The sequence below is a fragment of the Heterodontus francisci genome, chromosome 24, assembly GCF_036365525.1.
Source record: "Heterodontus francisci isolate sHetFra1 chromosome 24, sHetFra1.hap1, whole genome shotgun sequence".
Taxonomy (NCBI): domain Eukaryota; kingdom Metazoa; phylum Chordata; class Chondrichthyes; order Heterodontiformes; family Heterodontidae; genus Heterodontus; species Heterodontus francisci.
This window is the reverse complement of record NC_090394.1, coordinates 29,043,318-29,068,540: the sequence shown is the minus strand read 5'-3', so window position 1 is coordinate 29,068,540 and position 25,223 is coordinate 29,043,318. Positions and strand designations below refer to the sequence as shown.

General features: G+C 41.9%; 1 protein-coding gene across 3 annotated transcripts in view; it reads left to right on the top strand.

Moving 5' to 3' along the window:
• The window catches only part of sdk1a (sidekick cell adhesion molecule 1a), a 973,689-nt gene that overhangs the window by 606,028 nt on the left and 342,438 nt on the right, over window positions 1–25,223 (top strand). For all 3 annotated transcript variants that reach the window (XM_068055814.1, XM_068055813.1, XM_068055815.1), the window contains exons 7-9: window positions 13,297–13,487; window positions 15,072–15,155; window positions 17,945–18,139. In XM_068055814.1, the coding sequence (XP_067911915.1) occupies window positions 13,297–13,487; window positions 15,072–15,155; window positions 17,945–18,139 (470 nt within the window). The remainder of the gene's footprint in view (window positions 1–13,296; window positions 13,488–15,071; window positions 15,156–17,944; window positions 18,140–25,223) is intronic.

Below are 25,223 nucleotides of genomic sequence, written 5' to 3'. Positions count from 1 at the left end.
CACCACCTGCAAGTTCCCGTCCAAGTCACACACCATCCTGACTTGGAACTATATCACCGTTCCCTCACTGTCGCTGGGTCAAAATCCTGGAACTCCCTTCCTAACAGCACTGTGGGTATACCTACCTCACATGGACTGCATGGGTTCAAGAAGGCAACTCACCACTACCTTCTCAAGGGCAATTAGGGATGGGCAATAAATGCTGGCATTGCCAGTGACACCCACATCCTATGAATGAATAAAAAAAAGAATCAAAAGCTTTTAAAACATCATTGAATTTGGCAGATGCCTCATTAATACCTTGTCTTGCAATAACATCATCTGCTAGAGCCCCAGTAGAATACGATAAGGTGTTAACTTGTTAATTGGACTGGCTGTCCAATTTGGAAGCAATTCTATATCTGAGAGACATTTTTCACCCGAGTGACCAATTTTGGGTTTGATTTGGTCCTTCCATATGTCCAAATCTCTCTCGAATTGAGAACTTAAGCTCCATTGCTTCAATTTGTTTTACTTTCACTTTTGAGTTTTTCCCTGCAGTATCAGAAGTTTCCCGTGCTTTTTCAGCCTCGTGTTGGTTCCCACTATGGCCAACGTTTCTGGCTTTAGAATCTCGCTACTAGATGAAGGATTACTTTCCTCCTTATATTAAGCTCCATTTTATAGTGTTACTGCTGTACTCCTTTAACTCCCTTCTCGTAGAGAATCAAGCATTTGCAACCTCGTTGCTTTTTTTTCTAGCTCCGGCCACCATGTGTAATGGCGCCAACATTGGATCAGCCCTCGCTAAGGACTTTCCCAGTACTGACTACCTAGTTCCGTTAGATACGGATTTCTTACCCTTTTTCAGGGTTGCTCACCAGATCCTCGAACGTTGCTTGGTTCTCCGACTTGAAGCTTGCACTCGCCGGACCAGATTTCTACCTCCGATTTCCCAACTCTCATGAGTGATCCTGAAACTGAGATGATTCACCTGCAAGAACCAAACCATCTTCCTTTGTGCTCAATATGACTCCAACCAGCAGAGAGTTTTCCCACTGATTCCTATTGACTTCAATTTTGCTACCACTTCTTGATGCCATATTCAGTCAAATGCTGCTTTGATGTCAAGGGAAGTCACTCTTACCTCATCTCTGGAATTCAGCTCTTTTGTCCATGTTTGGACCAAGGCTGTAATGAGATCAGGAGCTGAGTCGCCCTGGCTGAACCTAAACTAAGTGTCAGTGAGCAGGTTATTGCTGAGCAAGTGCCACTTGATCACACTGTTGACAACCCCTTCCATCACTTTGCTGATGATCGGGAGTAGACTGATGGGGCGGTAATTGTTGGGTTGGATTTGTGCAGCTTTTTGTGCACAGGACATACCTGGGCAATGTGCCACATTGCCAGGTAGATGCCAGTGCTGTACCTGCATGAATGGAGACTGTTCTTCATGCTCAAGTAGTTTTTTTTTAAACTTTGGCTGTGTGAATGGAGACTCTGCACTGTCCAGGGTTTTCCCGCGCTTTTTGCTTTCGAACACTTGCTTTAATGGCGCTGACCTCCATCAGCCTGGGAGAGGAATTGAGTTTTCCCTGGTTTTTTTCTTCCTCTCTCCCATGGAGCTTTGGGGGGAAAAAAATCAATTTTTAAGCACTTCAGAGCTTTTTTTTTTAAACTGGGGATTCCTCGACCGTCAGCACAATGACTCACCCAATCGCAGGAATGGATTTGCAGCCTGTCGTTCTGAACTCTTCCTTCCACAGCTGGAGGTAAGTTCTTTTTTCTTTCCACTGTTTGGGCCAGTATTTCTGTTGAACTTTCTCTCCAGTGGCTGTAGGAAGGGTCGTTTTCATAGCTGTTTTACCCATGATCTTCAACTTAGACTTTGTCTTTTCACCACAGCTGCCACCATATAATGAGTTCTTTATGTTGTATTATGCAACATAAATGAGATGCGTGGAGTACAGTTCGTTGAAGATCTCAAACTGGTTTATTTACAGGTAAACTAGTATGTACAGTACAAAGCGAACTATTTACAGAACCTTCATCTGGGTGTTACACTTGCAAAGTGACTCTGGCTTTGAGTCACATGACGACATCCTGGTACTTAGCTCATTAGCATACTGAGATCTTAAAGGGATATCAAACTTAAGGCGATCATACAACATGAACAGTGTGACATGACGCAGAGGAGTCTAAATTCGATGGCCTCCCAAAATGGTGTGGGGATCATGAGGCATGATTAATCCATGCTCATTTAATGTGATGCAGACACCAAGCCAACTTGGTGCTGCCTGCTGATTAATATGATTGTAGCGTGTAGCCAGCACTAACCATGCTGTTAAATGGCTGCACACCTGGGATGAAGAGGTTGGTTTCTGAGGAAAGGTTGAGCAGGTTGGGCCTATACGCATTGGAGTTTAGGAGAATGAGAGGTGATCTTATTGAAACATTTAAGATTCCGAGGGGGCTTGACAGGGTAGATGCTGAGAGGATGTTTCCCCTCATGGGGGGAATCTAGAACTAGGGGGCATAGTTTCAGAATAAGGGGTCACCCATTTAAGATGGAGATCAGGAGGATTTTCTTCTCTCAGAGGGTTGAGAATCTTTGGAATTCTTTATCCCAGAAAGCTGTGGAGGCAGGGGAATTGAATATATTCAAGGCTGAGATTAGCAGAATTTAGAACTATTGGGGAGTAAAGGATTATGGGGAACAGGCAGGAAAGCAGAGTTCAGGCCAAGATCAGATCAGCCATGATCTTACTGAATGATGGAGCAGGCTTGAGGGGCCTTATGACCTACTGCTCCCAGTTCTTATATTCTTATCAGGGGACCAAAATTATGAGAGGCTAGCGCTAATTAAAGCTAGCCTGCACAATTTAAAGCCAGCCTGCACCGCTTAAAGGGGAGGTGGATTGTGGCTGGAGCAAGTGCTGGAAGTCATTCACCAACTGATTCTGACCTGGGAAAGACAGAAGAATTGTAGAGCATAAGCGAACAGGCTCCAGGGATTTTGGACGCTGCACCGGAAGCCTTCGTGGAGTAGATGCAAAGGAGGGGAGACATCCTGTATCTGCAGGGGTCAGGAGGCAGTAGGAGCAAATAGCCATGGAGGTCAAACCCAGGATTCAAGCCCTGAGGAATGATGTAGTGCCATAAGAGGTTCAATGACTTGAATGCACTTTCAAATGCCATAACCTACTAACTGCACCACTAACCTCAGACACTTATATTGAGCAATATACCACTGTCCCATCATTAAACTACACGCTGCAGATGGTGTAAACTTGCACCCCTTACTTCGCAACACCCTGGACCATAATGTTAGTCTTGTGCCTTTCTTCTTTCAGGTATCCAAGAAGTGCAAACTGGTCAGGGGGTGCAGGAACATTAGGAAAACAGTGATGATGGAGACACACCACAGTCACTTGATTTCAGACTTGCAGCCCAGTTTAGCTACAGACGCTGTGCATAATTTAGAGGATAGCAAGTTGTGATATACCTGGTATGAATGGCCTACTGCCAAGGCAGGAGGCAAAGATAAACACAGGTGCCAGGTTTCCAGACAGCAAGGTCACACTTGAGTTCTGCTACAGAGAACTCAGATGAGCACGGAAGCAGCTCCCCAAAGAAGGTTGAGTGGTATGCACTGTAGTATAAGGGTCTGAAAGGGTTAATCTTGAGCATGTGTAAAGAATACCTCCTACCACGAGGAGGTAAGGTATCACATATGAGAGAGACTTAAAGATAGATGCAGCATTGCTTTGGAGGAGTCACACAGATTGGTATGAAGATGTACATAGTTATATTGTAATAAAGGTTAATGTTCTAACGACTCCAGACTAAAGAATCTCTCTAAGCCAGACTAATTAAGGTGGTGCGTATCAAACAAACATACAACATGGTGATCAGCGGTGAGATCGAGAACAACGGGGGTTCTTACTATGCTACACCCAGAAAAATAATTTGAAGGAGTTTGAAGAAATAATTTGAAGTGGGTTGACCTGAAAAAAGCACCAAAACTGCAGGACCTGAGAAGAGGCTGCAGAAAAGCCCCAGAGCTACAGAAAAGAGTGTGGGATGAGTTGGTAGGTGGGTGCTGGGGCTGAGGTAGTTTAATGATGGGACAGTGGTATATTGCTCAATATAAGTGTCTGAGGTTAGTGGTGCAGTTAGTAGGTTATGGCATTTGAAAGTGCATTCAAGTCATTGAACCTCTTAAGGCACTACATCATTCCTCAGGGCTTGAATCCTGGGTTTGACCTCCATGGCTATTTGCTCCTACTGCCTCCTGACCCCTGCAGATACAGGATGTCTCCCCTCCTTTGCATCTACTCCACGAAGGCTTCCGGTGCAGCGTCCAAAAACCCTGGAGCCTGTTCGCTTATGCTCTACAATTCTTCTGTCTTTCCCAGGTCAGAATCAGTTGGTGAATGACTTCCAGCACTTGCTCCAGCCACAATCCACCTCCCCTTTAAGTGGTGCAGGCTGGCTTTAAATTGTGCAGGCTAGCTTTAATTAGCGCTAGCCTCTCATGATTTTGGTCCCCTGATAAGAATATAAGAACTGGGAGCAGTAGGTCATAAGGCCCCTCAAGCCTGCTCCATCATTCAGTAAGATCATGGCTGATCTGATCTTGGCCTGAACCAGCATGTAAGGACCTCAACATCGTGACCATCCACGAGGTCAGCAAGGCACCCATTAAAGCAGAAGAGACCAAGGGTACCCGCATTGAATCAGTCGACGACCTACAACAAATGTACTCGGACTGGTTTGACGCCATAGGAGATTTTAAAGGCGATGCCGTACTCGGAGAGGATACAATTCTGTCGATTGACCCTCCCAGACAGTGCAGCGTGCACATACAAGAAAAGCTTATGCGCGTGTTAGATGACATGGAACGCAATGTCATCATCCTTCATGTGTATCATCACTGCAGCTTGATTACGTGCATACTGTAGAAGGATGGAGCAATCAGGGTGTGTCTAGATCCAAGGCGTCTGAACTTCTCCCTAAAGAGATGCCCCCACAAGATTCTGACAGAGGAATGGAATCCCAAGTTCACAGGAGCCAAATTCTTCTCCAAGTTGGATGCTAAACGTGGATATTGGTCGGTATACCTAGCTAAGGAATCGCAAGAAGTCACCACCTTCAGTGGACCATTTGGAAGATGCTGCTTGCAGAGACTACCCTTCGGCTTATCTGTCAGTCAAGATCTGTCTAAGCAACATATGGACAGAATTATAGAAAACGTGCCTGAATGTATATGCAGTGCTGATGACATTGCCATAATAGGCAAAACCATAGAAGAGCATGATCGAAATCTTCATTCAGTGATGGCAGTAGCTCGTCATGAAGGGCTCGTTTTTAACAGCAAGAAGTGCCAGGTAAATGCAAGTCAGATTAATTTCTTTGGCTCCATCTATTCTGATTGCAGAATCCGGCCTGACCCAGGTAAAGTTGAAGATGTAAGGCATAAGCCTACCCCATAAGACAAGGAGGATCTCCAGAGCTGTCTTGGATTTTTCAATTTCTTTGCACCATACATTCCAAATTTTTCTGACAAAGCATCAACACTGAGAGAGCTCTTACAGAAAGACATATCATTTGTATGGCAGGAGGGCCATCAGCATATATTTGAGTGTCTCAAACAAGCATTTTCAGCAGAAACCTGTACCCTACAGTACTATGATCCAAGGAAGAAGACAATCCTGGAATTCGACATCTCACAGGGCTAGGAACGTGCATCTTGTAGGATGACAAACTAATTGCATCCGGGTCCAAATGTTTATCCTTAGCGCTCTCCAATTACTCAAACATACAGCGTGAAACACTTGCTCTGGTATTTGGGATCACAAGGTTCCACACTTACTTGTTCAGTAAGCAGTTCACTTTGGAATCCGACCATAAACCACTAGAGATGATCTGGTGCAAACCATTGACAAGTGCACCATCTTGACTACAGGGACTCTTAGTGGAAGTACAGGGGTATGACTTCAACGTCTGCTACAAACCGGGTATCAAAATGGTCATCTTGGATACGCTGAGCCGATTGCCAAACCTAAGCAAGAATGAAGAAGTTTCACTGGATCTACAAGCAGACAGCATGGACATTGAGGTGGATGATGTGCTCAAAATCAATTTATTGCATTTTGCTCAGCACAAATGTGACCAACTACAATCAGAAACAACCAATGACCCACAACCGAAGGCAATGTGGAGAGTTATCGTAGAAGGTTGGCCTGATACAGTAAAAGAGGTTCCAGAAACCTTTAGGTGCTTTTGGCCTTCACGCGATGAACTCAGTATCTCGAGAGATGTCACCTTTAAGGGAAAACAAGTGGTTGTGTCCAAAGCTCTGTGACAGGACATCTTGTCACAACTTCACCAAGGCCATATGGGCATAGAGCAATGAAGATGATTGGCAGGCGACCCTGTTTATTGGCCAAGGATCAACACTGACATCGAAAGATTAGTGAGGATGTGCGAGGTACGCCAGAGCCACCAGCCACAACAACGCAAAGAACCTCTACGCCCTCACGAAATTCTGTCAGTCCCTTGGTCCAAAATCGCCACTGATTTATTTTCCGTTAATAGAGACGACTTTAGTTTAGTCACTGATTATTTCTCCAGATTTCCAGTTGTCAGACAGGTAAAAGACACTTCAAGTGCAGTCGTTGCAGACACATTGAGTGCCATATTCAGTCTATTTGGTGCACCTTGTTACGACCGAGGATGGAGGAGTGCACTGTCTTTCTCTAGTTCCACTTCTCCACAGATCGCAACATATATTTAAATGTTTTACCCAGTTACTGATGCGGCCAATTATACTATTTTTTATTTCAGAATGAAATCCACCAACCAGGTTTCTTTAATAAATAACAAAAGTATTCATTTGTTATAGAACAAGACTAGTTCAATAAAGATGCAAAGCATTAACACGTACGTTGAAATATGAAAGTAAAATTATCCCAACACACACACACACACCCCGGTTAAAGAAGGAAAAAAGATGTTTTCTCTGCAGAGATCTCTTTACAAAACAAAAAAAGAATACTTCGGACAAATTCTTGTTAATTCTTGAAGGAAGAAAGGACAGGATATGCAATGGTCTCCTCTGGTCCTTTTAGTGTGGCATCCAGGTACTCATAGACGGCTGTCACTGGGATCTTTTTTGGAGCAGTTCTCTTCAGGCGACGTCGAGAATTAGTTTGGCAGGCTTTTCAGGAGAAATGCAGCATCAATTTCTTCAGTCCATACACTGGATTCTCAAGGTTTCTGAAAGGGGTGGAAAAGGATGAGCTGGTGGCTTCTTTCTTAGCAGGCTTACCCCCAACTGAACCAAAACAATATCCAAAATGAATCCAACTCTTGACCACCATAAAGCTTCACATGTCACTTCTCTGGAAACAACTCCCCTAGTCAGAAGGCTCCTGCTGTTTACCTAGCTGAAGATGTGACTTCCAGTAAGTGTGCTGTTAAACAAAGTCCCAAAGTCTTTCCAGTGACTTAAAAAAAAAGTCCAGTATCTATGGAATCTCTTAAGTCGTTCAAATGAATCACTTTCCATAATTTTTAAACATGAGTCCTCAAAAAATATTTTAAAATGCAAGCACTTTCATAACAACCTGAAGAAATTATTTCTGACAATGGGCCACAGTATAAGGTCAAACCTTTCAGGGATATGTGTGCCAACTGGGACATAAGCCATGTGACATCCTCAACACATTACCCTAGATCCAATGCTGAGTGAATGGTTCGCAGAGTCAAATCATTTATCCTGAAGTATGGGATAATGAATCAAGACTTTCATGTTGCCATGCTCCACCTCAGAGCTACACCTATGGATATGGGATTACCGTCACCAGCAGAGATCATGTCTGGCAGACAAGTGAGAACGATCCTGCCAAGTCACCATCTGTCCAAATTCTCCGAGATGCAGGAGACACTGCTCGAAAAACAGGGGAGAATGAAGATGGTGCATGTCCGACACGCAGGGGTGGAACTAGCTCAGCTACACGTAGGACAGAAGGTCAGGGTCATACCCCCACAATGAGAATATTAAATGTTAATTACCCATAGAGGTATCCAAAGTATGCAATGAGCCTAGGTCCTACGAGATTACAGCATCTAGCGGAGCGGTGTTGTGAAGGAACCGAAGCCAACTAAGAGAAGTGTGCAATACTCCAATTGCGCACAGTGGTCTCAAAAGAACACACTCTGATGATGACAGTGTGACAGAACAACAGGAAAACAATCAACACATTGACAAAATGCCTGCAAACCAAAAACAGCCAAGGGTGAAATCCACATCCCCAGATGGTTATACCATAACCAGATCTGGAAGAGTTGTCAAACCACCAAAATGATATATGGACTTTTAAGCCTCTGCACTTGTAAATTTCACAATCCTTATGCTTGTACCTGTAAATTTTATAGTCTGTACCCTGTATTACTAATTTTGTTATCTAATTTTATGTGTTTTTAGTTGTACCATATGAGACTTATCTTTGGAAAGAAAGGGGATGTTGAATGATTGCCTTAAAAGTGGTTTCCCTTTAAGATCTCAGTATACTAATGAGCTAAGTACCAAGATGTCGTCATGTGACTTGAAGCCCGAGTCACTCTGCAACCGTAACACCCTAGACGAAGGTTCTGTAAATAGTTTGCTCTGTACTGTACATACTAATTTAGCTGTTAATAAACCTGTTTGAGATCTTCAACAAACTGGACTCCACACGTCTTCTTTATGTTGCATAAGACAACAAAGAACTCATTACATTTCGCAGTTGGCCAGTGCCATATAATGCTAAGTTTGTTCCAAATTAACTATCATACTGTTGCCAAGGTTTTATAGTTGGGTAAAATTTTGTTGCTAAGTACAAAACTGGTTAGTTGACTTGTCAGTGGAAGAAATTACAGACAACACACAAATTATTACTTGGAGACGAGGAACTGGAGTCAGACTTTCTGCCATGGAGTTTCTTCCACCCCTTTTGACAACTGTGATAGCTCTATCCTTTTAATCCCAATTCCCTGACTTTTCTCCATAACATTTCATACCTTTTTCTCCCCAAGTAATTATGTTTCTCCCTTTTAAACACCTCAGTTGATTTTGCTTCTGAGGCAGTGTATTCCAGTATGTGAACACTTTTTTTCCTAGATTTGCTTTTAACCAGTTTACCAAAAACAACATGAGCAGTAAAATCATTTATTAGAGCTCAAACTCAACAACTGACTGGAAAGAATGTAAGTATTAACTGAAAGGCCTCAGCTGATCTCGCAATGCATCTCTAAATGTGAAATTCTTCGCATAAAATAGTGCAGATTTGCCAATCGGGCACCTCCAGCGAGAACTGACACAAGCTAGAAATGCTGGTTGGGAAATCAGGGCCATGGCCACTGATTTTCTGTCCATTTAAATTAATGAACAATAAATTGGGATCTGCGGCCCATGGTTTCCAAACTAGTGCCCAAGTGCTGCTTACAGTCAGGAGAGTATGCAGAATCTGCCCCAATATATATTCAATCTGACCTGTATCTAAAATTCTCCACAATTATTACCAAAAAGGTTTTAAATATTACTTTAAAATTCAGCACTCCTCTGCACCCATCCACTAAAGATTAACATATATTATGAGTCTCCAGTTCAGATAGGGACACAATCTGTGCAAAACTGCATTTCGATAGAATACATAATAAAAATACTTTAAAGAATATTATATTTTTAAATTTCTGCTTTGAAGTGATTTGGAACTATTATAATCACTTTTGTCCCAGAGGCCTATTTTAAAAGCCAGAAAGCTGAAATAAAGACATTATCCTCTCTGACTTATGATGTCTCCCATGAACTATTATAAAGCAATGTACATTTGTATTTTATTAATAATTGTCGTTGACCCTGACAAAATTGAAACAAAACCATGTTCTAAGAACATCGGGATTGATATGTTAACAAAAACATTGAAGGGGATCAGATGAATATTTAACCTTTAACCTTGACCCCTAATTAAAGAACTGTCTGGGGTTTACCACCCAATTTATGATGTCTAGATTTGGCACACCAACTGTCTTACATCAACCTGTTAGGATTATATTAATATTTACACTACTGTCCTCCAATTGGGATCCACAGAAATTGCTGAGTGAATGACTTAACTCTTTCTTGCTAATTATCAAAGATAAGTCTAGCAACAAAATCACAAATGAAACATTCTTTATTAACCTTAGAATCATAGCAGTGTTTAAACTTAAAGATTGAGTATGCAAGTAATTGGCAGATGGGACTAATTAGCAAAATAACTGAGGTTATAAAGGCAGTTCAGTTATGTCACTGTATTTCAGCATTAACTGCTTGCTTATTCTAAATTTTACAGTTATCAGATCTGAGATTGATATAAATTGGTGATATTTGTTTAGAATTAGACTCCTTAGACAGTTAAAAATTAACAACTTTAAAATACAGCCTTTTGAATAGTTTAAAGCGATGTTTCCAGAATAGACACCCCCTTTACAAGCTGGTGCTATTGAACTGGTTGGCTTGCCTTCCTCTGGGAGAATGGTGTTAACCTTCTGAGATGTCAGAGTGACGTAGAGGTGCTTTCTGTTCCTCTTGAATTCTCTGCACCTAGGTATAACTACTCTGTAAACATTCTCCTTCTCCATTGAAGTTGCATTTTTGATACGACAGAAATGTCCTTCTAGACAAGAATTCCTCTGCCTTTTATTACAAAGACTACCATAAGAACTAAGGACTGAAAACTTGAATGCTAAAAACACCAATTTCCATAGAAGCCTCCTCAATTCTACTGACCAGTCTGAGTGGCACATGTTAGAAGAGATGAGCCCTACTGTATCAACCGCTTCACACAGCTCTGTTGCTACCCTTGATGCCCTCAGAACCAATGAAGCACTGGTACCTAGCCATGCCAGGTCACTTGTTTACTCCCTAGCTTCTTGGGTCTTTGCACACATAGGGGTCACAGACAGATGCAGATAAGGCAGGATATCTTTATGTCTCCTTTAACAAGTCACCATTGTCTTGATGGCTTGTTTTCTATCCCTGCTGAGAAATGTTTCATTTTATAAACTTTCATGGTGTAATTAACATTCGCCTTTTCCTTTCTTAAAATTGTGTCCACTGAGAATACATTTGTTTTATCACCTTTCCTTTGTCTTTTTTCTCTCTCATCTCAATCTAATATTTCTTTCCCTTTTTATTGCTCTTACTGTACCTGATTTGACTCTAATTCACCTTATTTCCTTCTCCATTGTTCCTGTTTCTTTCTCAAACCTTTAATCCCATTGATTAAGGAGACAGATTGTTGGTCCCGTTGTTCACCCAGGTCCCAGATGCCCTGTTATCAGCTCACAATTCCAGCAACTTGCAGGGCAAAAATTCTTTGAACTGAAGCATGAGGAAAAATGTCTAACTAACTAGATGCAATTCTTGGGGCATTATTCCTACAAAGTTGCTAGTGGAGGTTTAACCATCATCACGGTCTAACATTTTGCATCTTTTCTCTTGTAATTTACAGTTTCAGAGATACGTGTAATCCAAACGTTATTGTCGGCAGTAAATATCATTGAACTGTATAATACGTATTCTGTGTTTTACATCACAAGGTGAAGAGGCTATTATTGTTTTAACGTTCTGATTTTCGAAAGTTGATTGGAGCAGAAATAAATTGCCATGATTCTGAATATTTTAAAAATAAGAGATATAATCAAGTAAATTATTACATTTGAATCCTGTAATTTCAAAAGACAGTTTCAGTGCAGATATCCTTTGAGCCCTTGAAACCATTACAATTCACGCACAATATGAAGTACATACAAGGAATGTGGATATAATTATTGTAGGTACATTTTATCTTCTGAAAGAGTTCTCAAATTCTCGGTATCTGCCAGTATTTCCACTGAGGTTGTCTCAGATGTCCTTTCATCATTTCCGTGTAAGGTCTCTGGGATATCTGGAATGATAATGCTAGTTTGGAGCCAAGTATTAATGGATCATTACACAAGAAATCTCCATCGACTGAATACTGCATTACACTGAAAAACTCTAATGATTAAATGATGCATTGAACTAGGGAGCTGCAGGCAGTCCATTGGCACAGTGCATTTGTTGACTAACTGCTGTTCCAATGAGTGGTAACACACTGTTTGCCCCTTTGAATTCCCACAATGTGATTTCTCACATCCAGCAGACTGTCCTGGGGTTGTCAAGTAGAGGTTAGATTTATTCCCCAGAGGAAAGGAAGTATAATTGAAGAATGATGAGTGGCATTCTTTGACGCTTTGTTGTAGCAAACTAAAAACCAACTTTAGCAAGGTCCTGCAATGATGTTGCCAAATGCTGTGTCGCATAAAACCTAAAGAGGGGACAGAAAATGGGAAAGTCACAATTATCTCTGCTCAATAGTGTGCTTTATGTAGATGTACTTTATGAATAGTACTTTTATAAAAAGGTGCCTTTTGGCAAATGAGAAATATTTCATATGGAAAAGAATATTAGTCGCTTATAAAATGAAGCTGAAACTCTTCTATTTCACATTTAGTATTAATTAAACTTTGTCCAATGCTTTCCACTCTAGATCAAAGTGACCAGCAAATTGCTGCATTGATTTAATTTCCCCCAAAGGTTTTGCTAGGGCAAAATGGGATTTAAGGTTTGAGAAAGAAACAGGAACAATGGAGAAGGAAATAGGGTGAATTAGAGTCAAATCAGGTATGGAAAGAGAAATAAAAAGGGAAAGAAATATTGCATTGAGATGAAATAGAAAAAAGATAAAGGAAAAGTAAGAAAACAAATTTAATTTAAAAAAAAATCTCCAACAACAATTTACTACCTGTAAGAATGAGAATTCAGTTTAAATAGTTCCCATTCTGGGCTGGAGAGGTTGAGCCACATCGCAACAACATAAATTTCCCATTAAAAAGATGTTTGCGCTATTAAATTCCTGCCCAACCCTTCTGCATTAAGTTTAATTAGCAATAAATGTGCAAGTGCAGCAATTGCATGAAACTCTCGGAGGTTGATGGCGAGCTGCTGTTTTCACGAAGCTAATAGCTGAGTGCGCCAAACCATCCAGCAACTTGGGGTGACTCGCAATTCATAAGGTATATCTTCCTTGCCACACGTTTATGGGCGATTTACACAGTGCTAGCAATGTGTGCATTAAGCTCTCCATTATTTTTTGTCAGCAAAATCTGATCCAATATATTTACAGCTCTCTTCCTTGACTAATAGAACTGATGGGTAGTAGAATGCTTATGTAACAACTAATGACCTTACCATTTCACTTCCGATAGGCCTGTGGACAGACTGAATATTACCTGGAAGCGAAGTGGTGTGAAACTGATGAGTGGAATCACAGCATTTGGAAGGCGATTGACGATCTTAAATCCAACCTCAGCTGTTATCGGCATGTATGAATGTGAGGCCACATTACAGAGCAGCAGTGTTCTTCCTGTTCATGCACGTGCCTACCTCTCCATTATAGGTAATGACCTGTGTTTAATCCTCTGGGAATGAATTTCCACTCCAGCTTTTGAAATGCAGATATTTATTTACAAAATTAAAATTTTTCAAGTACTTTTTGGATATGTTTTATGATGTTGATTAATGTGAAGCGTAACCAGTAAGTTTTTAAATAAAGCTGTCCTGAGAAAAAGGAAGATTTTATTTGTCTTGGTGAAAAAGTTCAATTGCAGTCTTGAACAAATAGGAAAAAAGTGAAAAGATTAATTTCTTACAGTTTTGGGATGGCTGAAGTAATAGATTTTCACCTGCATTTACACTTTGTTAAACTTAATGGCTGTAAAAATCTACGGCTATTTTGGCATTACATTAGAGGTCCCTCTTTGTCTTGTGGGACCTTCTGCCCATTATAAACATAGTCATCAGGATGGCGGGGGTGGGGGGGGCTTATTTTATGATGAAAAGTTGGACATGTTGGGCCTGTATCCATTGGAGTTTAGAAGAATGAGAGGTAATCGTATTGAAACCCATAAGATCCTGTGAGGACTTGACAGGGTGGATGCTGAAAGGATGTTTCCTCTTATGGGAGAGACTAGAACTAGGGGGCACAACTTAAAAATTAGGGATCCCCCACTTAAGATAGAGGTGAGGAGAAGTTTTTTCTCTGAGAGTTGTTAGTCTGTGGAATTCGTTTTCCCAGAGAGCAGTGGAGCAGGGTCATTAAATATTTTTAAGGTTGAGTTAGATAGATTCTTGATTGACAAGGGAGTCGACGGTTATAGCAGATAGATAGGAAAGTAAAGTTGAGGCCACAATCAGATCAGCCACAATCTTATCAAATGGCAGAGCAGGCTCGAAGGGCCAAATGGCCTACTCCTCCTAATTCGTATGTTCGTACATATGTATCACCGTAAGAGGTTTGGGGCTGAGGTTGGTACTCCCTACTTCAGGAGTTCCCATGCAGCGAGGTCTTCACTGGGGTTTGGTTTATGATCGTACCAGGCACAATTTCCTGACAATCAGTTGTCATTAGTGCCAGCTTGCACATTACCAAAAAATGGTCAATTTGATTTTTTTTACTCTACCCTTTATAAAGGTGGCCACAGTGGCACCACCTTGTTGGTTCTAGGGAGTTGGTGGTTGCAGTAGGAATGGAGGGTGACCTGGCAAACCCTCCCGGATAATAAACTTTAGCTGGACTTTACAGCCTCTTCAGCAGGCAGGCACTCCTAGTGGCGCCGATGCCCACCATTGGAATGTAAATTAGAAAATCTCACCATGGACTTAGACAGTACACCAGGGGCAGTAGTAAAGGTTCCGAGTGAGTGCATTTCCGTAATTACACCAAGATATGGCCATCATAGATTTTCCGGACCAGTGCTAGTACTTGGGTGTTCTACATGAAGGCTATCCCTGCCCTATGTCATTGAAGCTCATATGAATTTGCTGGGCTAAAGACAAAACACAGGCTGTAAGGTGGAACCTTTTTTCTGGGGATGATTCTAGATAAGTTAGGAGTTTTGTTTAAAGCCTACTTGTATTTGTACACGTTAGTGTTTCACCCTACATTTGGGTTTACTTTAATATCTCCACTCTTCTCCCATAGAACCACCATATTTTACTGCAGAGCCTGAGCGGAGGATTCAGGGTGAAGTAGAAAAAACTGTTGATATTCCATGCAGAGCTATGGGTGAGTGTTGAAAATAGACTTAAATCCCATCCCCCTTTTGTAAATGTAAATTATGTCTGCAAGTGGCTTCAAGAGGAATAGTACTGTTGCAAAACTGTTGGGCGGCACAGTGGCGCAGTGGTTAGCACCGCAGCCTCACAGCTCCAGGGACCCGGGTTCGATTCTGGGTACTGCCTGTGCGGAGTTTGCAAGTTCTCCCTGTGTCTGCGTGGGTTTCCTCCGGGTGCTCCGGTTTCCTCCCACATGCCAAAGACTTGCAGGTTGATAGGTTAATTGGCCATTATAAATTGCCCCTAGTATAGGTAGGTGGTAGGGAAATATATAGGGACAGGTGGGGATGTGATAGGAATATGGGATTAGTGTAGGATTAGTATAAATGGATGGTTGATGGTCGGCACAGACTCGGTGGGCCGAAGGGCCTGTTTCAGTGCTGTATCTCTAAACTAAACTAAACTAAACTAAAAGTATTTACAATCTAAAGTATTCTTGCACTCTCAAATAAATATGCCTTTTTAAAATCATCTTTCATTTTAGCTACCCATTAAGGAGACATTTCTAAATCTTGCAGTGTCGCTGCTGTTGTTGTACATTTTAATCATATTGGATCACTGGAATTGACATCTAGAACAGGGAAGGCTTTTATTCCCTGCTCAAAAAGAGGGAAGCCAGCCAGTGACAGATCTGCTACATGCTTAAATAAAGTAGTGATCTTTCTGGTAGGAGACCTGTCATGAAGCTGACTGCCTTGTAAGTATTAAAAATGGGAATTTTTGCTAATGGGTTTACATTGTATTGAGGTAGAGTGGAGCACGTTAAATCAAAAGTGCTTTGTACCCTATATTATTGTTACCCATTGATAGTTTGAACTTAATAACCTTATTGTCTTAATTACTTTGTGAATTTAGATGAGAGGTTGTGACAAAAATGGGATGGTCTCTTGGTACTGTGTTCCTTATCTTCAAAACAGGTTCTTTTAATGTAGCTGTTATTCCGACCAACCACTCAAGTCAAAGCCCCCAATCAAAATATACGATTCTGATTATGGTGGGGGAAACGCGCTGTTGACTCAGTCCCGTCCCTCCACGGGTCGCCTAACATATCATTTTAAACTTTCCAAATTAAAGAAAGATGCAGCCAAATTGTACCATCTATTAACCTCCGAAAGAGGCTAACCAAACTAGGTATCTCTAGATCAACAAATTAACTGTTTAATTAGAAAAACGAAATTCTTAAACACTACTGAGATATAATCAACATATAAAATAAAACAAATTAGAGTCCTTGCATATTTACGCTCCTACCGAAGTGAAATCTTCCAATGTGGAGTAGTCCAAGGTTGCTTGAAGTCCTCACAGCCGTCCTATGGGGGGGAAAAAAGGTTCATCAACAGTAGAACAGTCCATAGTCTAATTCAGCCGTTGAACTGATGCTCTTTTCCAGCGATGAATTTCATCAATTACAGTTCAGTAGTTTAAAGGAATTTGGTTAGTTTATTTTAAGAAATTAATCTAGCTTGACATCACAATTCTGAGAGTATAATAAATAGGGTTTAAATAAACGGAGAGAGAGCTCTCATTGTCTTCAGTATATGCTGGTCCAGCTGTCTGTCTGTTTTTCTGTCAAAAAACAGTTTTTCAGCTAGTTTCAAACGTCATTCGGCAACAATGTATTTCGTGTCTTTGGTCCTATGTGGCTGTATCCCGGAGCAACAAGCATGCATTCTTTGACTCAGTCTCTGGAACTTGTTGCCTTAAAGCAGTACTGCTCCTTTTCCAGCCTTAAAGGCACACTGCATTCTTGCCAGAAAAAAAAAACAGGGTCATAACACTATAACTGGTTCTGTTCTTTGGCTCCATATAAATATATTGGAAGAAAGTCAATCAAATCAATACTGTTTGTTATTGATAGATCAATACTTTTGGGAAATAATCATCAAACACATTTACATGCCAGAATCAATTAATATCAATTGCTAGATTATTAAGCAGCAACACATTAATCAAGATAGCGCAACCATACCAGCACTTTTCAGATTCCACAGATGACAATCAGTATTTGTTTATGTATGATGAAATTGGCTTTCATTATTCAAATAAAATCCCTCTGTCTCTCAGATTGGCTTCTAAAATGCAAGGTTATGTAACTTTCTGACTGTTTTGTGCAGCACAGTAGTAGGTGGTTTGGAACACTTGAATGTGCATCTTCAACCGTTCCGATGTTAATTGGTTAATATGGTTTTTGGGTGAGTGAGAGAGGGGCAAAATAAATGTTTTTATTTACTGCATCTTTAAATATTTAAATTTAATGGAGAGGCTCAAAGCCCTTTAAAAATGGCATCAATGTATGCGCACAGGCTACTGATGCCATTGCCGGGGACAGACCGCCCGCGCCTTGCACATGATTGGGGTGGGCAGCCTGCCCCGGCTATTTAAATGAGCCACCGTGATAAGGATCGCGACGGCTCCATGACGTGCGGCCCGCCTATTGTTTTCGCCCACTGCTGAAGTTATAAAATCCAGCCCATTGTTCTCGTAGGCTTAGTCCTTGTCAAAACTCTGACACTTGTGTTGTTGGATAGAATCCTTTGACATCGATGTTGATCTGCTTAATCCTGCACTCGATATTTGACTTCTAGGAACTTGCAAAAATAACAATATTTCTGATGTACTGTATCTGGTTTTGTGTGACTTTTTTTGTAACTTGTATTATTTTCTTTGCAGCTATTGCTCCATCAGTCAAAATTAAAAAAGCTCATATGCATAGTGTGGTTTTATCTCTATTATATGCAGGTATACCTCTACCTAGTCTGGAATGGTACAAAGATTCAGTCCCAGTAATAATGCTGAACAACAGCAGATATAAGGAGATGGTAAGCGGGATCCTGCAGATCCAGGGGCTGGTCCCTGAAGACTCGGGAATATTCCAATGTTTTGCTAGGAATGAAGCAGGAGATATTCAAACGCCTTCATATCTCACTGTTACCAGTAAGTATCAATCTGCTGTCACTGCACTTGGGTGGAATCCAAGCCTTGACTGTTAATGTCAAATAGTGGAATGAATTTACTGTTAACTCCAGATAAACACATTCCTGGGCCACGCACATTACTTGTGTGTTCCAAATTGCTTCTCTCCTTATTTAGTTGTATGGAGTTCCTGATTCAGACATAGCACTGAACCTTTTCAGAGCCACAGTAGTATTGTAACCCAGTGTTCAAAATTATTATACAGTTCTAATTGCTTTAGAGTGTGCTATAAAGAGATAGCTATTCCATACATATAAGGCTTAGTTAAAATTATGACATTCCACATTATTTTAACAAAATTCCATTTGTAAATCGTATGTTAATTTGTTTATCAATATCTGATTTAAGTCTTTCAAATCTCAAGTGATAAATGTGCCCATGCATAACATTTCTCTCGGTACACACACTTAAGAATTCCCAAAATCCACTGACTCCATCATTATCCCTTACTTGGGGGCAAACACAGCTGGAGCTGTTTAGAGATATTTTTATAGTTTTGGTTTACATTCCAGTAATGTTTAAGCAATAAAAACCAAGTTTTTCAAAAGTTTGAGTAAGTATATGTCATTATATTTTGAAACACTAACGGACCTCTACTTAATGTTTAGCAATAACAAATATGATCTTTATCTGGTTGTACTTAATTTATAGCAAAATGTACTGCAATTTCTGCAAATGAATAAGAGAATTTGCTCCAAGCATCCCTTCCATTTTGTTGCTTAACGTTATTGCAGCTGCAAGATTCTAAAAGCAAAGATCCCAAATGAAAACCTGAAGGAGCACATTAATATTGCATCACTCGGCAGGAACAGCTTAAATTTATCTAGTGCTCCTTAGTAAAAACACTTTACAAGGTGGAATGGTAGACACGGAGCAGGAAATGGAAATATAGACAGGGAAACTGATGACACAGTTGAAGAAATGGGTGTTATAAGACTTTATAAGGCAGGATGGAATTGAACGAGATGCAGTGGTTTTGGGAGAGAATCTCGAAGAACAAGGCTTAGTGACTGAAAGATTGGCTTCTGACAGTGGAGCAGAGGGAATAAAGGACAAACAATAAATCCAGAGTTAGAGAAGCTGGGACATATGGCTAGTGAAAATCATTCTGAATGAATGGAGTGACGCTATGGAAGGATATAAAAGTGAGGATTTTAAAATCAATTTGTTGGGGCACAGGTAGCCAACAGCACTGGCAGGAAAGGACAGAAGCCACAGAGCTCTGAATAAACTGAAGTCTGTAAGGTTCAGGTAGGGATTTTAGGAAGAGGTGCTTTTGAGAAATGAATTCCAGAGGTTAAGAATACATGGATTAATATATCAGTAATGGTCAAGAAGATGTAGCGATGGAAGCGCACCATGTTCTGAAGATGGAATGAATTTTGGCAACGGACTGTTTGTGAGGCGAAAAAACTCACATCAGAATCTATCAGGACTAAGGCCGCAAAATTTGACTGTAGTGCTACTAGCGTCGCTGCTATGGAAGCCGTAAGCTCGAAATGTCGGACAGATCGCTTCCGACCACTTCCAGTGCAGCCTGCATGTGCAGTGTGACTATAAGGGCACTGGCACGGGTGTGCCTTGTGTGCAGCTGAAGCATGCAGAGTGGGCAGATTGTGATGTCAAACAGTGTCAAAAGCTGATTTAGCGCCAGAACTGTCATTTTGGACCTTACAGGTCCTGTTAGCAGCCTCTCTTAAACACTCCCATGTGTTCAGCTGAATGAGGAACCCCTCCCAGCATTATTTAAAGGGATCACCGTAGGTCTTCCAGGTGAGGTGCTTTTGGATCTCCCGAGCTTTCATTGAGGCACTGAGACATTGGGTGGCTTCTGTCTGTGCTGCACTGGAAGCTGAGACATTTGCCACCAAATACTGTATCACGGTTAGGTCCGTACATGTTGTCGTGGAGCTGGCCACCACTTCCACGCTGGACGGGCTGGGCTACAAGCTGTGTGTCAAGTTGGAGCTGAACTCCTCCATGCTCCTTGACTGTGATTGCAGGCTCCCCAATGCACCAAGCATTTTTCTGTGTCTGCCCATCAATGTTCTCCTGTACTCTGCCCCATCAGAGTCCTCATCTTAGTCCTCTGCAGCAGAACAATTATGGGACTTTGCCCTCCAATGAGCTGGCACATGTGCTACCCTTTCTCGCTGCCTTGGCTGCAGCCCACCCGTATCTACATCTGTACTACCCTCTAACATATGCGCAGTGCCGGTATCTGAGCTTGTGGCTGCGAGTGTCAGATAATGGGATGGTGTTTCTTCATCAGAGGTCTACAGTTGCTTCAGGGTGAGGCTGCAATGACTGGCCAGGTGGAAAATCTAGGGGTCTCAAAACAAAAATGCAGAAGGGTGAGGGTTGAGGTGAGGGAAGCAGGGAGAGGTGGAAAGCAGGAGGCCCATGGTCACAGCATCTGCAGCTTGAACTTCATACCATATAAGAGGATGAAGGTGAGTGGGATTTGAAAAGGTGCATAAGGCAGGAACATACCATCATCCTGAATATTCCCAGCGACCCTGGATTCATTGCCTCAGTAACTGCTGGCCCTATAATATGGAGCATTATCTCTTTTAAAGCACTCAAGAAATGTAGGTGTGCCTGTCCGTGCCAGTTCTCTGCTGCTCCCTAAGTTTATGTGTGACTTTTTTCTGCAATAGAGAGGAAAGAATATCAATGAGTGTGTTGTAATATATTTGATTGGAGTGCTTGCCACAATTGAATAGCGAGAGCTGGGTGTGAGGCTGGCAGCATTGGTAAGTGTGTGAGGGTGAGGTGGAGCATCTGAATGTTAGGCATGAGTCCTTATTGCTGATGGGTGAGCGATAGGGCTTTGGTACATTAACCAGGTTGTTGGAGCAGTGGGTAGAAGATGCCTTTTGAAGATGTATTCACTGACCTTGACAATACAGGTGAGGTCAATTAACCTTTTTCAGCACTACAGCCAGGTCCTTGTGGTCAGACTCCAGGAATTGACTTCTGTGACCACCTGCTCCCATTTCCTTTATAGGGTGAGCCTTGAGGGCCTCCTGGCCCCCTGTGCAAACATGATCTCGCTCCTCCTTTCCACCTCCATCACTGAGGTCTCCAGCTCTGCATCAGAGAACCTGGGAGCCCTCTCTCTGGCCTATTGCTGAATTTACAGTCACCTTTCTGCCATCAAAGCCTTTCTGATACTGTTCCAGCAGCTGCTATAGCCTCAGTGCATCTCCCATTTAAGAGGGGCAGGCTGTCTTTGAGGTCCAGGTTAGCTGAGTAGTGTCCTAGCCAAACACACCTCTGACTCCCTGCAGAGCGTGAAGCCTGTCAGAAGCTGCATGCTAATCATGTTAATGAGTTTGCCTGTTGTTTGCCTCAACTCTGCCGGGCATGGGGTTTGTAATTCCGGCCCAAAAATGGGCCTTATTGAATTTTTACCCCAAGAAATATTTGCATTTATTTAGTGCATTTCACGATCACCGGATGTCTCAAAATGCTTGGCAGCCAATGAAGTATTTTTGAAGTGTAGTCACTGTTGTAATGTAGGAAACGCAGCAGCCAGTTTGTGCACAGCAAGCTCCCACAAACAGCAATGTGATAAGGACCAGATAATCTGTATTTGTGATGTTAATTGAGGGATAAATATTTACCAGGACACTGGGCAATAACTCCTCTGCTCTCCTTCAAAATAGTGCTGTGGGATCTTTTGCATCCACCTAACAGGGCAGACAGTGTCGGTTTAGTGTCACGTCCAAAAGTTGGCACGTTTGACTGGAGTGTCAATCTTGATTTTTGTGTTCAAGTCCTGGAGTGGAACTTGAACCCAAATCCTTGTTGCTCAGAGGCAAGAGTGCTACCAACTGAGATACTGCTGATACTCAAGAGTTTTCACAGCATGAGACTTAGCTTCCTTGGGCAATGAGGAGGTTGATGCAATCAAATTCAGAGGCAAATAGGTGCTGGAATAGTCAAAAAGGTGACTTCAATTTTGTTGTTATCAACTGAAGACATTTTTGGTGCATACTGAATTATTTGTAAACCGATAACTATTATAGCATTAATTTTGGTATTGGTGGCAGTCAGGGAAATAGAGTTGAGTGTCACCATATGCATTGAAGCTGAACTCGCATTTTCAAATGATGCTACTAAGGGGTGACATATAAATGATAACTGGGTGATCACCAAGGATGTAGCTATGGCCCACATAAATGTGACCATCTGACACAAGTTGAGAAACTTTGTGAATAGATGTCGTAATTGCATTGAGATTAATAGGATTTAGGACAGAAGGACCAAAGAATAATCATAGAATGTTTAAGGGACAGAAAGAGGCCACTTGGCCCATCGTGTCTGTGCTGGCCAATAAACAATCCACCTATTCTAATCCTACCTTCCAGCATTTGGCCCGTAGCCCTGCAGATTATGGAACTTGAGGTGCATATCCAGACTCCTTTTGAATGAGTTGAGAGTCTGTTCCTCAACTACCCTTTCAGGCAGTGAGTTTCAGACCATCACCACCCTCTGGGTGAAAAAGTTTTTCCTCATCTCCCCTCTAATCTTTCTACCAATCGCTTTAAATCTATGCCCCCTCGTCACTGACCTCTCTGCTAAGGTAAATAGGCTCTTCACCTCCACCCTACCCAGGCCCCTCAAAATTTTATACATTTCAATCAGATCTCTCCTCAGCCTTCTCTGTTCCAAGGAGAACAACCCCAGCCTATCCAATCTTTCCTCATTGCTGCATTTTTCCAGTCCTGGTAGCATCCTCGTAAATCTCCTCTGTACCCTCTCTAATGCAATTACATCCTTTCTGTAAAGAGGTGACCAGAACTGCACGCAGTACTCAAGTTGTAGCCTAACCAATGAGTTATACAGTTCCAGCATAACCTCCCTGCTCTTATATTCTATACCTCAACTAATAAAAGAAATGATTCCATATGCCTTCTTAACCACCTTATCGACCTGTCTTGCTACCTTCAGGGATCTGTGGACATTCACTCCAAGGTCCCTCACTTCTTCTACACTTCTCAGTATTTTCCCATTAATTGTGTATTCCTTTGCCTTGTTTGACCTCCCCAAATGCATCACCTCACCCTTCTCCAGGCTGAATTCCATTTGCCATTTTCCTGCCCATCTGACCAGATCATCAATATCTTCCTGCAGCCTACAGCTATCCTCCTCACTATCCAACACACGGCCAATGTTTGTGTCGTCTGCAAACTTCTTGACCATGCCCCCTACGTTTACGTCCAAATCGTTAATATATACCACAAGAAGCAGGGGGCCCAGTACTGAGCCCTAAAACTGCGCCCTCTCTTGTTGGACTTGCTGCATACTGGGAAAAAAGGTTCTCCTGAATGCCTCAAGAATTCTGCTCCTTCAATTCCTTTCACACTAAAACTATCCCAGTTAATATTGGGATCGTTAAAATCTCCTACTATTACTGTCTACTATTACTGTTCTTGCACTTCTCAGAGATTTTCCTACATATCTGCTATCTCCCTCTGACTGTTTAGGGGTCTATAGTAGACTCCCAGCAGTGTGATTGCCTCTTTTTTGTTCTTTAGCTCAATCCATATGGCCTCATTTGATGAACCTTCCAACATATCATCCCTCCTCACAGCTGTAATAGTTTCCTTGACCAAAATTGCCACTCACCCTCCTTTCTTATCCCCCTCCCTATTGCATCTGAAATCCCTGTAACCAGGAACGTTGAGCTGCCATTCCTGTCCCTCCTTAAGCCATGTTTCTGTAATAGCTGTGATATTATACTGTCATGTGCTCTCAGCTCATCTGCTTTATTTGCTATACTCCTTGCATTGAAATAAATACCCTTGAGCGCTGCCAAACTCTCTTTTTATTTTCTAATCTTTGTTTCCTCTGTCTTCTAGACTCATCCATTAAATTTTCTGCCTTCCATTTTATTTCTGATTTTGTCCCAACTGAGTCTAACCTCAGGTCCCCATCCCCCTGCCAAATTAGTTTAAACCTTCCCCAACAGTACTAGCAAAACGTCCCGCAAGAGATGCAAGAGAAGCAATAGTGCAGAATGGAGTGGTCAAAAATGTCAAAGGCAGTATTAAGGAGGAAAAATGGGACAGCATGCCATGGTCACAGTCATGCAAGATGTTACTGATTATGACAAAAGCGAAATTGGGATTGTGAGCAAGTTGTAAATTGGATTTACAGGGATTCAAACACGGAATGGTGAGAAAGGTGAGCATGAAGTTGAATGGTGATGTCATGTTCAGAGAAATGTCAGGCTAGTGACAATGATAATCCGAGGGATCAAAAATGGGCTTTATTAATAATGGGGTGATGGTTTTGAAAAAGGTGAGTATGATGCCAAAGAATAGGTTGATGATGTTGGCAAGCATGAGACTGAGAAGGGGAATGTGGTTAGTAAGGAATTGGATTGGAAGGGTGTTGATGGAGCAACTGGTAGACTTTATGAAGCATTTCAGTTTGATTAAAATTGAGTAGGTTAATGGAGAAAAGCTGTGGGTTGTAGGAAGTAAGTTCAGTTGATTAGAGGAATGAAGGGAAGGGTTGAGGCGGTAGTAGAGAAGGCAGAACTGGCCAAATAGATTTGTGGAGTAGCATTAACAATTCTTTTGTCTTCTTTTGGGCCTCCTTATCTCGAGAGACAATGGATACGCGCCTGGAGGTGGTCAGTGGTTTGTGAAGCAGCGCCTGGAGTGGCTATAAAGGCCAATTCTAGAGTGACAGGCTGTTCCACAGGTGCTGCAGAGAAATTTGTTTGTCGGGGCTGTTGCACAGTTGGCTATCCCCTTGCGCCTCTCTTTTTTTCCTGCCAACTACTAAGTCTCTTCGATTCGCCACATTTTAGCCCTGTCTTTATGGCTACCCGCCAGCTCTGGCGAACGCTGGCAACTGACTCCCACGACTTGTGATCAATGTCACAGGATTTCATGTCGCGTTTGCAGACGTCTTTAAAGCGGAGACATGGACGGCCGGTGAGTCTGATACCAGTGGCGAGCTCGCTGTACAATGTGTCCTTGGGGATCCTGCCATCTTCCATGCGGCTCACATGGCCAAGCCATCT